Raw genomic sequence first — 15,847 nt, 5'->3', positions numbered from 1 at the left:
GGGTTGAAAGCGGTAACAAAGTGGTAAATCTTACTAAATATTGATGATGCTTATATTTCACTTACTTATCTTATTTAAATATATTTTAATTTTGTTATATATTGGCGCCATCAAGCAGTTGCAAGCAGTTGCGCTTCACTAATTTTACTTGTCTTGAATTGCCACCCCATTTTTTCGAGAAGTGCGCAGGCCCACAAAATAACAGCTGTTCAAGGATGTTAAACAGCAAACAAGCAAGCCACTATAAACATTTCATATAGACTGAAAGTCTTGAAAACAAAAGTCAGTAAATATATTACTAATAAAAAATTTTAGAGCTAGCAACAATGGAGACTATAATGCACGTTGTTTCGGAGGCCTACAATTCAACGCTCACGCGGGAGCTTTTCATCAACGAATGGGCTCAGGAACGGTACGAACTCTCTGAATTTTCCGGCTGAACATTGTGAATTAAAAATGCATTTTGCAGCTTGAGTTTTGGAAAGCCGCTTTGGCACTTTTTCAGCGTTCAATTGGAGCCGAGCAACATGTTCAATATCTTTATCCCCCTAAGTGGCATTTTCAGTCAGGAAATACTATTGCATCTCTTTTCGGCCATTACCCTGATTAGCACACTGAACTCATTTGAAAAGTGGTAAGTTGTATCGACAAGCACAGAGAAACCTTCCTGCATGGCATCCCTGCCATATATAAATATATCATATTTATGTTCCGAACAGGATATGTCCGGAGACGCGTCCTTTGTGGTTCCTGCGGGAGCAGTATGCCAATAAGAGAGTAGTCAAGAAACCGAAGGTGGCCCTGGAAAGTAATCAGCTGAGCTGCGAGTGTACCGGTGGGCTGCCCTGCGCCCACTCGATGACCTTCACCGTGTTCGTGCTGATCCTGGCTTCGTTCTTCTTCGTCCGCTGCTGGGATCGCTTTGTGTCCTGGCGTTCGCCCTTCTGCCGCTGCCTCATGTATCTGCTGATCATTGGATTGGTGGTCTGCATGTGGCTGAGTCGCCTCTACCTGGCCACCGAGTTCCTGCACCAGTGCATCCTGGGCAGCTACTTCGGGATCAGGGCGCTCAACACCTTCGAGGGACATGTGAAGTACTTGTTCTCCCGACCACGTGGCTCTGCGGTCTCCGCTGTTTGCTTCTTGGGCGGATTGGCGGCGTCGGTGTACTTTGTGAAGCTGCAGCTCAATATGGATCCCCACTGGTCGGTGCGCGAGGTAAGTTACTGTATCTTTATTGGAACTTTACCATACCTATCAAATTGTCCACTTAAAAAGGCTTTCAAATGGTGTCCAGAGCCCACATACTTGCGCCACGAAGTTTCGCCAGTTTTTGCACTTGTCAGAGATCTGGGCAATCTAATGGGACTGGCTTTGGCCTCGCCGCTATATAAGCTGTAAGTCTTATTTTAGATAATGCTATACTGAATCATATACTGCATCAAGCTCATTCCAGAGAAATGAAGCCATCCTCCTTTTGGCGGCGTTGCCGACTCCTTGGACTGCTGGAGTTTGTCAACTATGGATTGCGTCTATACACTGTGAAGCAGTCGGGTCGCTTTGCTTTCTTGGCCTACGAGTTCTTAAGAAATGCCGCTCATTCCCTGGTACTGATAAAGTACCTTCCCAAATTTTACTAGAACATAGGTCATTTTCTAATTTTGTACAGATAAAAACTAGGGTCACAGAATAAAATAACTACTGGGACAAGAATAAAATCACCTTCCAAAATATTTTATTTCTTTTACTACTTTTAGGGCAACAAAGTTTCATTACAACGGCACACAGCTACTTATGCTTATTTTCTGCAAGGATAAAATCAAAGAAATATCAGGTAAATCTGTTTTAGCCCACATTTGAATGCTTACCTTCAGGCTCCCGATTCGCCATCTGCAGGTGGGTGTTCTTACGAGACCGTCGCCTGTCCGACCGGAACAGGCAGTCCACGTGATCCGCCTCGAAGAAGGCGTAGACCACACGGACGTTGTTGGTGAAGCCGCCGCCATCCTTCCAGGCACTCACGATCACAATGGGATCGCCGTCCTCGATTATGGTCCACTTCTTGGCCGCGGTCATGGCGAACTGCACGCGTGCGTCCACATCGGTGGCATAGTCCGTGCTGGGCTCCGAGGTGTACAGCAGCGGGAGGACTCCGCGATGCAGGTACACCCAGCGGGCGGTTCGTTCGCAGCGCGTGACCGCCATGATGGGACAACGGGGTCGGAACTTGCTGACCAGGGTGGCCGAGCGGCCGGAGGTGGTCAGCACGATGATCAGGGTGGCGTTGGTGCGCTTGGCCGTCTCCACGGCGGCAATGGCCAGCGAGTGGGCCGCGTCCAGCTCGCCACGCACCTCGCTGACCAGGTCGGAGAAGAGGTCGCGGAACCAGAGCACTTTCTCGGCCTCCCGGCACAGTGTGTCGCAGGTGGCCACCGTCTCCTTGGGAAACGATCCGATGGCCACTTCCGACGACAGCATGATGCAGTCGGCTCCGTCGATGATGGCGTTGGCCAGATCGAAGCACTCGGCGCGCGTGGGTTGGGGCAGGGAGCGCATGGACTCCAGGATGTGGGAGGCCACTATGACCGGCTTGCCCGCCTTGTTGCACTGGCCCAGGATGCTCTTCTGCGTGATGAAGAGCTTTTCGATGGGTATCTGGGTGCCCAGGTCCGCTCGCGAAAGCAGCAGTCCATCTGCCGCGCGCAGGATCTCCGAGAATCGGCTCAACGCTATCTTGCTGTCCATCTTGGCGATGATCTTGATGTTCTTGCCCTTCTCGCCGAGCACCGTTCGCAGCTCCTTCACGTTCTTGGCACTGCGCACCGCGGAGGCGAAGAGGAAGTCCACGTTGGCCTTAATGCTGAACTGGATGTCGAACATGTCCTTCTCGGAGACAGCGGGCAGATCGATCTCGATCTCCGGCAGGATCACGTTGCAGTTGTTGCTCAGCTGGCCGCCGCGAATCACCTCGCACAGCAGTCCATCCACACCCACCTCCATGATGTGGAGCAGCAGACGGCCGTCGTCGATGAACAGGCGATCGCCGGTCTTGGTCAGGTTGATGATGTTCGGGTAGTCCACGTAGACCGCCTCCTTGTTGCCCTTGTCGTACAGATCCCGGTTGATCGAGAGCCGCAGATTGTCGCCGCTGCGCAGGAACACATCCCCATCCAATAGCCCCGTACGGATCTGGGGTCCTCGCGTGTCCGCCGCAATGGCCACCGTGCGAATCTGGCCCGTCTCCCGATGAATCCTCTCCAGCGCCTCGTTGATCAGCTCGATCGTCTTCGAGTGCATCTCGTGCGATTCGTGGGAGAAGTTCAGCCGGAATATGTTCACTCCGCGCATTATCATGGTGTATATGGTGTCCGCGTTCCGGGAACTCAGCGATATGGTCGCGATCAGGGACACCAGGCGCTGGTGGGACGCCTGCTGCGAGAGGTCCAGCTCGCAGATGTGGCTCAGCTCGGTGGAGCCCTCCTTTAGCACGGATTTCGCGGACAACGACATGGTGGTGAGTGTAGGATAAGAGGAAAAACTTCAAATTTAGGGCAACTACCATTAAAATTTGAATACTCTGCAGTTATACGAAACTCTGTGACGTTTTACGAACAGGTTAGTTCACTGTTGATTAAAATTTAGATTTATACAATTCAATTTATAATTTTGAGACTTTTATTTTCGCAAATAGTTTGTTTGAATCGACTGGAGTCCACGGTCAAGTCCAGTTGCATTGCAGTGCTTACCAAACTGTAAAGTGCCTAAAAGTATGCTACGTATATGCCATTGACTGCAAAACAATCACATTTTGTGGCAAAACGTTATTGCCTCGTTTAAATGTTTAAACATTTTCCAGTGGTTAAGATCTCCTGCATTCCATATTATAACCTAGTTAATACATGGTATTAATGGAGTCTATCAAGTGCTACTTTAAATGCAGTAAAGTCCATTAGTTTGTGGGGTATGCTGCCCCTGAGTAAAATGCATATCTTACATGTTTTAATTATGTTTTATTTTGCGGCTTCCATGTTTTCTGCTAATAACTCAATACACGCTACTTAAACAATGAAAATCACTACGTTACGTTTAAAGATAGCTATTAAATTAATTGGAGCTATTTGCTAACTACCTACATACAAACATACTTCGAGAGCTTAAGTACATCGACTTTAGCTTTAGACTACAGCTAGTGGCAGCACATGCACTACAGGTAACTACGATTAAATGACAACGCTAATGTCTAAATGCCTGGCGCAATGAGTTTAAATTAGTTGAAGAGAAATGTAGTTTCAATGCTGGCGGAAACGGAAATGGAAATGGAGCGAAATGGAAATGGAGACTACGCCTAATTTGTCCGATACGTAAGTGTAAGATGGCTAATCCCATCCGCCGCTCTATCTGCAGCCACACGACTCCACCACCATGTTGGGCAGCGTCTTCACCGTGGCCGTGTTGCTCGAGTCCATCACGACCAGCTGCAGCGAGGAATACTGTTTGGCGGTGCAGCAGGGCACCAACTCCAGCGACTTGTTAGCACCGCTTGTGGAGAGAATTTTCTATAAACGAAATGGGCATATGCATTAGTTTCTTCATCCGGAAAACCATTGAGTTGTACCTACCATTATGGAGCTGTGGTGGGAGGCCGCTTGCGTAACACTCGCCACCGAGCTGCAGGATCCGCGACAGAAGTAGGCATTGTAGCCCTCCGGCTTCAGGATCCAGTTGCTCCAGCCGATCTCCCGGAAGGATATGTACAGGTGCTCCCGACAGCACTCGGTCATGCCGCTGGAGCAGTTGATGCTGCGCTTCTGGCGACTCTTTCGCCGCCGGTTCTGCATGTCGATCACGATGAACGGCCGGTAGTCCTTGTCCACCGAGATGATCTCCTCCATGTCGCTGACATCGCAGCCGCCGCAGGTGATTTGGATGAGGTGGCTCAGCTCGTGGCCACTGATCCAGTGCTTGATGGGCCACTCAATGTCGATCTTCATCCACTCATCTGCAAGCAATCGAATGGGAAAGCAGAGCAATTAGTTTGGGTTTTTTCAAAACATTTTTCAGGCACTTTTCTTATCTGCCCACTGACCCCGGGAACTCCCAATTGCGGTGGGTTGTGGCCAAAGTTCAGTTTTTGCACCCACGAATAATATTCTCTCAAGTTATTCACCCACATGAATTCGCGATTCGAGCGGTGGTATCACGAATCTGCGCAATGATCTGTCTAATTGAAAACACAAACAAGCGGTTGTCAACGTTGCCACTTATCGGTGTTCTTTATAATTTTTATAACACCCATCTAGTATAGAGATGTCACATATTTTGATTTGTCCCCCGAGGGTATTGGGGGTCAGTTTTGTCCGTTCCGCGCCTGCTGACCAAAGGTCCAAACGTGTGCGTTTCTTTTCTGGGCATGATTACGCTCTGGGTGGATGAGTGTTTATACTATACTAAGGTATACTATACTATGTGCACCCACCTTGCACATTCACCGACTGAATGGCTATCGTCTTGGCCGCCGTCAGATACTTGGAGTCCTTCTGCTGGTCCACCTCCACCTCGGAGACGACGATCGTCTGCTGGGTACTGGTGCTATTCAGTGGTGCCCTGCCGGTGCGGTTCTGCTTGTTCTTGAAGAGCCACAGGACGGCGGTGCTCACGTCGAAGCCCTCGGCATCTGCATCGTCTATCTTGAAGGTGAAGCACATGGACGGGTTGGCTTTCCCGTCTCGCGCTCGATTGCACTCGACCTCCTCTGTAAGGATAAAGGATCTGTTAGCCAAATCGGAATGGGAATTGGTTTCTCTTTGAAGTTAAGCTTCAATCTTTAGTTAGTTAATTGATAGAAAGTCCTTACCTCTATTGAGCAGTATGAACTTCTTGCTGGTGCGAGCGTAGTAGTCGTCCAGCTCCTTGTTCTTGGTGCTGTCGTCCGGATGGGAGAGCGTCATGCCGTCGAAGATGGGCTTGGGCAGCTCCACGGCCGACACCTTGGGGCTCTCCTTGAGGCGCAGCTTCTCCAGGATCTGCTGCTTGACGAACTCGATGCGCAAGTGGGTCAGCTGCTCCTCCGTGATGTGCTCCACCTGGCGGCTGCTCTCGCACTTGGGACATCCACCGCCGCTGGGCTTCACCGAAATGGTGATGTTCCTCTCACCCAGTTGGGGTTCGGGCTCTATGGGCGCTTCCGGCTTTGGATCTAGGTCCAGGTTCAGGTCCAGGTCGAGATCGAGATCCTGCTCCTGATTCTTAGGTCCTCGGCCATCAGTTCGTTGCGCACAAAGTCCAGCGGAGACAGATCATCGAACTGGTCATCGGCGGGAAGGGATGACTCATCGGGTGCATCGCCGTACATGATAGGGTACTCCACGGGTGGACTGCCACGTCGGTGTGCCTTCTCCTCCTCCTCCATGAGATGTTGCCACAGGCGTGGCGTCTTCAGCTGCTCCGAATGGGAGTTGGGGTGGTTGTAGCTGAGCTCCTGCTGCAGTTCATGCTGCCTCTTGCGGAGGACGTGGCGCCTCAGGCGGGCATAGTACTCCTGCTTGGTGATCGGCGCCTCGTCCTCCTCGCTGGTCGGATCCGGTTCCAGGTGCTTCAGCTGGCGGGATCGCTGCTGCCGGATGTGGTGCTGCTGCTGCAGCTGCTGCGAGGTGTGCTGCACGTGCGGATGCGACTGGTGCTTGGGATGCGGACGCAGGATGTCGCCGCGGGAACTCGGATGGGATCGGGCGTGGAGGCGATTGTATACGTTCCTGTTCTCCAGGGCCAGACACACCAGCAACACCAGGGCTATGAAGTACTTGGCCATTTCTGAATATGTACTCTTGTCTTCTTTTGAGTTTTCAAATTGTGAGATGGTTTATTTATATGATCTTATGATCTTCTGGATCTCCTTTGGTTTCACTCTTGTTTTGTCGGCTGGGGCTGATTGCTATCTATTTGGCAGCATTAACACATCGATTGTTCCGGCTTTCAGGTTTACAAAACTCATAGAATTGCAGCTGGTTTCACTTATTGTTGCCGTTTTATAGCCTTGTTTTAGCACTTTTAAAACGTTTATGGGCTTACTTTTGCTTTGTATGACAACCACTTATACGCTTGAATGATGCATGTTCAATATTTTAAACTTTTGGTTCAGTTTGGTCTGCAAATAAGAAGAAATGGGTAACTTAGTACATTGTAATTCCCTTCAAAATGAATTCTAAGCACAACTATGCCCTAAATTCCATCGTAAATATTTTAATGATCGTTTCAGCGTTGCCCCAATTAAATTGCAATTTAATATGCCAGCGGATCAGGTGCACTTATCACTATCACTCACTGAGCGCGAAGTCTCGCTTAATTTTTGCACCGAATTGCATCATTTATTCCATATCGTTGAATTCAAATTGGCAGGTGGCAAAGTGCAAATCGTTCTTTTTTCGACATTAATTCCGTGAAGATTTAGTTTAATTCGCTACTCATTTCACATTATCACTATCTGCGACTGGGACTGGAACTGGGAATCGAAAGCGTAGTTGCGCAGATTGCCTGATAAGCGGGTGGCAATTGGATGGCAAAGCAATTAGGTGGACGTGGACCCCACACGTACCGTGTTGATTGGCTCCCAATGGAATGTGCTGAGTCCGATTGAATCTCCGCCGGGGGTTGCGGCATTAACTTTGAACCCGGACACGGAACGCGAGTGACTCTTGAGCGGCACGGGCTTTGTAGCTGGGATCGCGCGTATATATAGTATATGTAGTAGATATAGTATAGGTAGTATTCCACTTGTGGTAGTGGTATGGTGCTTCTTTCTCTTCCGACATGCGGCAGCGCAAACGAGTTGTGAATGAATGAAGCGGTTGGCTGATTAGTAGAACAATTTATGTGACGATCGTCGAGCGTTTGATTGATCGTTCCGCGAGCGCCAGCCGAACTTTCGTTCGGATCGTTTCGTATCCGACGGATCGTTTCGTTTCGTTTCGTTTAGATTCGTTTCGTTTCGTATCGGATGCGGATTCGGATCCAAGCCGAGTGGTTCGGCTCTCGATCGATTTCCCAGACGATTTCGAGCGAGCAGCAGACTGTAGACCATGGTTATGGTAATGGAAATGGTAATGGCTCATTCTCTCTCGCTCGCCGAAGACAATTGGATATGCAAGTGGGGTGCAGCATTGCATCAGCTTCGCGAAAATCGCCAAGCCGCCAAATTGCATAAAATTCTTAATTGCTGTTTTATTTTTAACCCACCCCACACTGCCACGCCCCCTCCCAATTGGCGGCGTCACTATGTGGCGGCATTTTTGGCACTCGTGTGGCCACAATGGGGCATTTTGATATCAAGTGAATTTATGATCGTTTAGAATCGAAACCAAACGATTCGAATAGAATAGAATCGAATCGAGTCGAGTGGAGTGGCCCATTCATGCTAATTACCCCGCAGCGTTATCAAGCGTGACTTTGATGATCCGACTCGATTGTGTGTCAATCAATTAATAGTGAACACGTTGCTGATAAGGGCGTTTTCCCACTTTTTGGTCCACAAATCGGGAGCATGGAATATGTAGTAGGGCACTTAACCAATTAACTACGCTTAGCCTGCGATTCTGGGCAATTCTAATCGGATTTGGGTAATCGATGCGCATTTTAAATGCTTCGTGTGTGTGCTTTCCAATTGAAATGCGAATGGGAAAATTTATGAGCATTTCGGTTGGGGATTTCATCAGCCAGAATTTCTGGTCTCGGCTAAATGTGAAGCAGTCGAGTAAGGTCAAGAAAAGCATTGTGAAGGCCGACAGATCACGAGTTATATTACCGCCCATTTCATTTAGCCTTAAAAGCTGAACACGTGCCCCATTCGCTTGTCACGAATTGTGATTTGCTAAAGTCAATTAGATCATCGAAACGAATAGAAATGATCTATACGGAGTAGCGACTAAATGATAGAAATTTTAGTAGGCCTCAGCGAATTCTTGCAACATTGTTAATGCGGCTTGGGGGTTCTTGTTACAAAATACAAGTTGTTTCAGGTTTTCATATCAGGTTGTAAGCTAAGGAAGGTTATAGGGTTTTTTCCCTATAAGTTACATAATCCTTAAATTCAAATGACGTCCTGGCCTTCAGCATAGGTCGCAGCACTTATCAACTCATCGCATATTTTTCCACAATCTACGTAGTTTGCCACGTTCCAAAATGTGTTCCATTTTGTTTTTTCCACCACAGCCACTTAACCTGACGTCGATTCAAGCGGCAGGGGGCCTCATAATGATAGATAGGATCGGATCGGATGGGATCTACATCTAATGAGATCGGATCAGGAGCTGCAGGGAGTGTAGCACACACGCGACATGTGACACGTTTTCCACGTACCCCTCGTTTTTGACGTAACTGCACTGGGCGCCACTCAGTGACTGACTGGACCGACTCGACTGACCGACTTATCAAAGGCTGGAATCGCAGCCGAGGCGTGCGACTGCGATGAGATGGGTGCCATGGCAAAGGGGTGCGGAACTGGGGGGAGGGGGCCAGAAGTTGAAGAAGGTCATTTAATGGCTACGTCATCGAGCACGCCACAAGCGCGTGATCGGAGGCAAAAAGCTGAAGACTCCGCGGTTGCCAAGTGGATGCAAATCGGAGCAAAGAGAAAAAAAACTGGGAGTTGGGGGTCTCGAGATGCGTCGAGTGGAGGTGCAAAGTACAGCCGCCTGGTGGAGATGCCTTCTTGACTAAGCAGCCAAGCGACGACGGCGACTCTGCCTGGGGGTTTTCCATGGGCTGTCCATATCATTTTCGCATTAATTACAGGGCAGCTGGGCATGGGACTGGTACTGGGCATGGGACTGGGTCTGGTACTGGGAGTGGGGCTATCGTAATTGCCGGGCATTATCACTTGCATTGCTTCTTGCGCGCTCTGCAGTTGAATGCACTGCGACAAAAGCACGGCTGCTTCCTTTGGTTTTTGGCAATAAATCACGCCGATCACGCCGTTCGCGCCGATCAGCGGCTGGGAGCATGCCACCATCTGGACTTTGGAACCGCTCACGGAGATTGCCCCGATTGCCAGAAGCCCGAGGCCCGAAGCGTCGCAAATTAATCTGGCATAATACTTTTCTCGCCACACGCGAGAAATCGGCGATGCTGCCATAAATCAAGTGCAGGATTAACTGGGATCATCATTTCGGGGAAACACTAAACTTGGCCAATGTCTCTTCTGCCAATAACGTGGCAGTGTTGGCCAAAGTGCGGCAAAAACTTTTGGAGGTTATGCGCCGTAGGCTCGAAAACTATCAATCAATCAATCTATCAATCAATCGGTAATAGATAGGCCTCTGATCGATAAACCACTAACTGCATGATTAGTGTTTAATCATGGCATGAATTGCCAAAAGCGAAACTAGAAACTTCCCTGGGGTTGGGCAATACCCGATCTTGATTAGTTTCACATTCAAAAAATTGCAGTAATTCAACAAGAGATATAATTCTAAGTATTCATCACTTTTCAACTCCATTTTTAGCCACTTTTTATTTAAACTGGTTACACAATAAGCCCGTTTGTTATGCAACTCACCCAACTTAATAATCCATTGTCAAATAATTGCTTGAATAATTTAGCACATTGTTTGCAATCTTCTGCGAAAGGATGCTTATCAAATGTCCTTGAGTGACTCAATAACCGATTGTCCGTTTATTTGTTTGCGCAAATCACTTTCGCAAACTCATTATTGTTTTGAATTTCACCACTTGAACTTGATTTCCTCAAAACTGACGAGCTGATATTTCGTTGTGCTGAAAGAAAACATAAAGTATTCTTTCAGAGAAGTTCAGACAAAAATTGCAATGAGATTTGCACGATTTGAATGTGTTTTTTGGTCCGATCGTTGGGAACGTCTGCGTGTGAATAATTCGACGATGGGCGGCGCAGCGCAAGCAAAAGCTGCCCTGGAGCGGTACGACTAACGGTATCTGTGCGGAGCGGTATGGGTGTGAGTATGGGCACGGGCATGGGCATGTTCATGGGTATGGGTATGGGTATGGCCCACTCTTCGGGCGGCAGACAGTTCAGTTTCACTTTGTTTGATAACAGACCCGCCGCCCATCATTGGCGCACTCCTCTGCCCGGCGTTTTAAGCGATGCGCAATTCTACTTTGGCAACCAGCAAGTGTGACAGAGAGGGAGAGAGCGGTACTGATAATGGGTTTCCCCCCTGGCCCACCAACGGCGGCGTTTTAGGTCCGGTTGGCTCCCATCCGATCGCCTCCTGCATCGAACACCCACGCCGTTCGCGGCTGGAGCATCGAACAAGTTCGCTTGGCACGGCGCTCCATGTTCGATGGTATGGCGCTCCATGTTGGAGCCGGTTGGGAATGGGCATGTGGGGATGGGGGGATGGGGATCGAGCCGCAGCATTCGTCACCCAAAACGTGAGCTGACGTCGTGCCGGTGGGGTTTTATCGCTCGACAACCGGTCCAAAGTCCAGCGGCAGTCGAGTCCAGCGGATTGCCTTTGCCTGATAGCCGACATTGCCTAATGGCGATTGGTTCTCACAGCCAAAGCGATACCATCGCTTTCTTTCGATGGCCCAAAGTCTAATAATACGCGTCACTCACGAGGGCTATGACTTTCGCAGACCTATTTATATTCCTTCTAGAAGAAAGTGTAAGTTCCTGATGACATCAGCCATCTGCATAATGAAACTGCTAACATATATCTTATATTATATTCATATTCCAACTCCCACAAAGTATCCCAAATTTGAGACGTATATACCATCCTGTTTTTGTTTAGCTCTTGGCCAGCTAATCGTTTCCCTCTTGACCATTTTACGATTTGGCTTTTACGACGTTTGGGGTTTTGGGTTTCTTGTTTTGGACTGCTTCAATTGATTAGCATGTGTTATCACACATAATTTGAAGTTTTCACGCCCGCCGAGCATGGCTCTCTTCAGATTACCCTGGAGGACTATAATATGTAAATGGCTTATATTAATTAAAAGCTGGCTCTGATTCCGTATCGCCATTTTGTTGTTTCACTTTCAAACCTCATGCCAATCGACTGATTAAGTGCGTCCCGCGTTTTGTTTACCTTGAGATTTCACAACAAAGCATTCACCTCAAATATAATGCGATGGAATCGCACAATATACCTTTCGTAACTCGTATACTCAGGATCGAGGCAAAATCTTCTCCCAACGACGTCTAATTTTTTTGAAGTCTGGCGCGCGTGCTGAAAAACACGTCACAATGGGCGGCTTATCGTGGTCGGGCCTCTGGAATTTCAGTTTTTATTAAAACAGTGTTTTCGTGTCACATTTAAGTCAACAATATACTCATACCCTTGATAGGGGTACTTCGACTTGGGCTATGGGTTTCAACTGAAAATTATGGCTTAAAACGAAGGTTTAAACTGCAAATCATGGCTTTGGGCTAACTTAAACACCTTGCAGTTCATTCTATTATTTTCTGAACTATTCAAGTCGCTTCATATGATTATGAATGGCCTTAGGCGTCTAGACTTTGGCCTTGCATTTGATCAGGAAAATTCTACGCCTGTCTAGTGAGTATTTCATTCATATAACAGATCCGGAAAGTAAAGTATAGTATGAATTCAAAAATAGAGTTATTGAAACGGCTTGAATATATTGCTACTTTTCCTGGTTAAATAGGTTAAGAAGAGGGCCAGCAGAACAAAGTCTTCTGATTACAGAGGATTTCTTGTTGACAACCGGAAAGTAGCCAGACATAAACACAATATACACTGTTTTTATATATTCATTCTGATAACCATTGATAACACCCACGACTTTCGATTTAATTATAAAAAGTAATTTCAAAATATCATTAAAACGTAGATTAGTAAAGTATATATAGCATAGTAAACAATTAATCGAGGTTGCAATGTTTGAATATATTTCTATTCATTTTAAATATTTAAATTTAAATGGTAATATTATTTTGAAACTTTTTCAAAATCTCACTTTCAAGCTGTCATTGTGATTGAAAATTACTATTAATGTTAGCTGGTAGAGCAGCGCACTGATAAAAATATAAACAATAAGTAGCTGTTTTAATCACAGTGCTGAACGCTCAAGCGAAAACGGTTGAGCACCCATCGAAATTAAAGGCCGTAATTAAACGAGAAAACTAATTAGCAAGCTAATTAACACGTGCTCGATTTTGAGGGCATTTGACCGACCGACCGACCGACCAACCGAACAGGTGTGACTCCGATTGTGGTCTGTTCATGTGGGCTGAGCGTGGATCCTCAAGGAGATAATCGAATCGAACTGGAGCCAAAAATAATTCTACAGCTCCGGACTACAAGAAGTGAAATTAATTAAAAAAAACTCAGCTGAATGAGGGGGCACTTAATCAGCTCGCTGGGGAAACTTTCCGCTCGCTCTGTAAGTGCGAACAAATTGATATTGAGCGTAGTAATTGCGGAGCCATGAACGGAATTGACAACTTGGACTTTGGAGCACTCGACGAGATGTGGCGCCTGCCTGCATTCAACCTCCCATCCCTTCAGCCATCCTACCACCCAGCCATCCCACCATCCAAACATCCAACCATCTAGCCATCCATCCATCCAGACAGACAGGCTAGACGAGATCGGGCGCAGACCGAAACTGAAGCAGGCAAGTGAATATCTTTTTTGGGAGCAAAGTCCACTTACGAGTCATGCGCCAGTCGTGTGTGAACCAAATTCGAATCTTATTTCATTTCATTTTATTTTATCGAATTGAATCGTCTCACTCAATTCACTCAATCATCTGGGCTGCACCCAAGGCAATTAGCCCGAAGTGCCAAGGCGTCCACGCATGCAGCTCGTGTCTGCCGGCATTTCGAGTTCCCAACCACCAATCGAGATGATGATGATGTACGCCAACCCGTGACGTTGCTCCTCCACCAGATGATGATGACGACAACGACTTGGCATTGTGTTCACCTCTTTTTGCATTTGCTCAAAAAATAACACAGCGCTCTTTATCGCCGACTAGTGTGCGCGGGAAGCCGATCTAAAATTAGCATCCGCGAATATAGCGCTTCATTTCCACTTATTTTTGAATTGATGTGGTCAGTTTTTATGGTCCCCAATGACACTCGAGCCATGCCGTGCCACATGCCAAGAGTTGGCGGGAAAGGTGCTAATGGATGGAATCTTTAGATTGTATAATAATTAGTATTTCCTAGGAATACGGAAAGAGATTCTCTGTGTTTAGTTTGCAATTAGAATGATAGCTGTTGGTTCAAATGCGTAAGTAACTAATAATATGAAATGATCAGCCCTATAATCTTCAAGATATATTTAAATACCTGACAAACTTCTGCAAGCTAACTGAGGAACTAACCAATTAACATCAACAATTGGTAGATAAGCTCATTGGGCATTAACCAATTGACCTTTGTCATACACTTTAGGATTTGAATATATTTCCAAAGAATTATATACAAACGCAATCTACGTGATTCATGTATTCATGCAGTAAAGACAAAGTCTACCCTGGAATTATCAGTTGTTTCATGGAGATTAGAAAAAGTAGGGAACTTAACTTGCGCCTATTGCACATCTGGACTATAAGCACTTGATAACGCCGAATAAACCAAAAATGCAAAGCAAATGAAACCATAAGCCCATTATATAGTAGGTGGCACGTGTAGCCTTGCCATAACCTCGACCACCAAAACCATTGATACCACAAGCAAAACATAGGAAAAAACCAAACATTCGTTGATTGTGAGTTGTGATCGGATGATGCAGGCGGAAAGAAACCTATTCTTGAGGTGGTTAACTTTGCATTACCTCATCGAGTTGCCCCAAACCGAAGCAATCATCACAATTGCCCCAATTCAAATCGATTGCCGGCGATGACACAGCAACCCCAATAATGCAATTGCCCCACGGCCAAATCGCATGGAGCGCGTGCCGCTACGCTTATCGCCATTTGGGAGCAAGTTCAAGTGACCACCGACCAAGTGCCACTAGTCACTGCTGCTCCCTGGCCACCCTGCCCACTGATAACTGATAGCTGTTAGCTGATAGTTTTTAAGTGCGTGAGCAAGTGCGTGTTTACATTCCGCTCTCCGCTTCAATCATCAATCATCCGCGATTGATCGCTTTGATCGATTTGAGTCCGCGGACTGGCCGTTTAATTAACTTCTTTGCGGCGATTTGCGATTTCCGTGCGAGGGTTCCCAAGATAAACGATATGGGAAATCACGAACCGCGGGTATGGCTAACCGCCTGATTGGGGCGTGAAGGTGACCACTATCCAATATCGTGATTTATTTGCGCGTCGTAAAGGATTGTTCATGATTCATCATAGATAAAGGCATTCAAAGCAAATTGGAGCACCAGTCGATATGTTATAGGTTGTTCTGTTTAAAACACTAAGATTTAGGAGCTTATCTGCTTAGGTTTTAGGTCACAATTACATTATGTATTTATATTCCTATACTAATTCATAATTCATTCATTGATTCATTTATATACGTATTCATATCACTTACAAGCTAAAATAAAAACAGGGTATGTACATATCTCTCTCTGTAATCTCTGCTCTCTACTAGTTTTTCGAACGATAAACTGACGTATAAGGAACTGAAATCTAATTTGCATAGAGAATATATAACATGTTGTACATCTTTTAAAACAAAGTGTTAATTAAATTATGTTATTAATTAGTGTGCATTAAAATGTGATGAAGATGGGCATGTCAGCCCAAAAGTAGGTAATACTTTTTAATGATGCATATCCCTGGCAAAATAAACCGAGTGTATAGATCCTTTGAGATAGATCCTTTAATGTCACATTAATACCATTTTGAGCTCAGCGTTCGATAAGTAATTTGTTTTGATTTGTTAGCA

The 15,847-nt window shown here is 46.6% G+C and overlaps 3 protein-coding genes across 3 annotated transcripts; 1 reads left to right on the top strand and 2 right to left on the bottom strand.

The window, feature by feature from the left end:
- Positions 1 to 247: 247 nt before the first annotated feature.
- Positions 248 to 1,733, top strand: LOC122621034 (glucose-6-phosphatase 2). Its single transcript, XM_043798763.1, has 5 exons — positions 248 to 412; positions 470 to 634; positions 720 to 1,218; positions 1,279 to 1,397; positions 1,457 to 1,733. The coding sequence occupies exons 1-5, from the start codon at positions 327 to 329 to the stop codon at positions 1,638 to 1,640; spliced, it is 1,053 nt and encodes a 350-aa protein (XP_043654698.1). The 5' UTR covers positions 248 to 326; the 3' UTR covers positions 1,641 to 1,733.
- On the bottom strand, positions 1,719 to 3,621 carry LOC122621023 (pyruvate kinase). Its single transcript, XM_043798752.1, has 2 exons — positions 1,869 to 3,621; positions 1,719 to 1,805 (listed from the first exon to the last, which is right to left on the bottom strand). The coding sequence occupies exons 1-2, from the start codon at positions 3,508 to 3,510 to the stop codon at positions 1,789 to 1,791; spliced, it is 1,659 nt and encodes a 552-aa protein (XP_043654687.1). The 5' UTR covers positions 3,511 to 3,621; the 3' UTR covers positions 1,719 to 1,788.
- A 403-nt stretch (positions 3,622 to 4,024) lies between these two features.
- On the bottom strand, positions 4,025 to 10,862 carry LOC122623037 (growth/differentiation factor 8). Its single transcript, XM_043801929.1, is given in 6 exon segments — positions 4,025 to 4,556; positions 4,620 to 4,999; positions 5,477 to 5,752; positions 5,855 to 6,250; positions 6,253 to 7,144; positions 10,550 to 10,862. Coding segments are annotated over 5 exon segments (1,770 nt in total). The 5' UTR covers positions 6,809 to 7,144; positions 10,550 to 10,862; the 3' UTR covers positions 4,025 to 4,394.
- Between the last annotated feature and the right edge of the window lie 4,985 nt (positions 10,863 to 15,847).

This window comes from Drosophila teissieri, chromosome 2L, assembly GCF_016746235.2.
Source record: "Drosophila teissieri strain GT53w chromosome 2L, Prin_Dtei_1.1, whole genome shotgun sequence".
NCBI lineage: Eukaryota > Metazoa > Arthropoda > Insecta > Diptera > Drosophilidae > Drosophila > Drosophila teissieri.
Note: the sequence above shows the minus strand (reverse complement) of the source record. Positions and strands in the feature narration are given on the sequence as shown.

Bases quoted from the DNA above. Each gene is read 5' to 3' on its own strand.
- LOC122621023 (XM_043798752.1), bottom strand. From the start codon at position 3,510: ATGTCGTTGTCCGCGAAATCCGTGCTAAAGGAGGGCTCCACCGAGCTG.
- LOC122621034 (XM_043798763.1), top strand. From the start codon at position 327: ATGGAGACTATAATGCACGTTGTTTCGGAGGCCTACAATTCAACGCTC. The intron at 413-469 runs GTACGAACTCTC...TGCATTTTGCAG, and splicing joins AACGAATGGGCTCAGGAACG to CTTGAGTTTTGGAAAGCCGC. The intron at 1,219-1,278 runs GTAAGTTACTGT...CCACTTAAAAAG, and splicing joins CCCACTGGTCGGTGCGCGAG to GCTTTCAAATGGTGTCCAGA.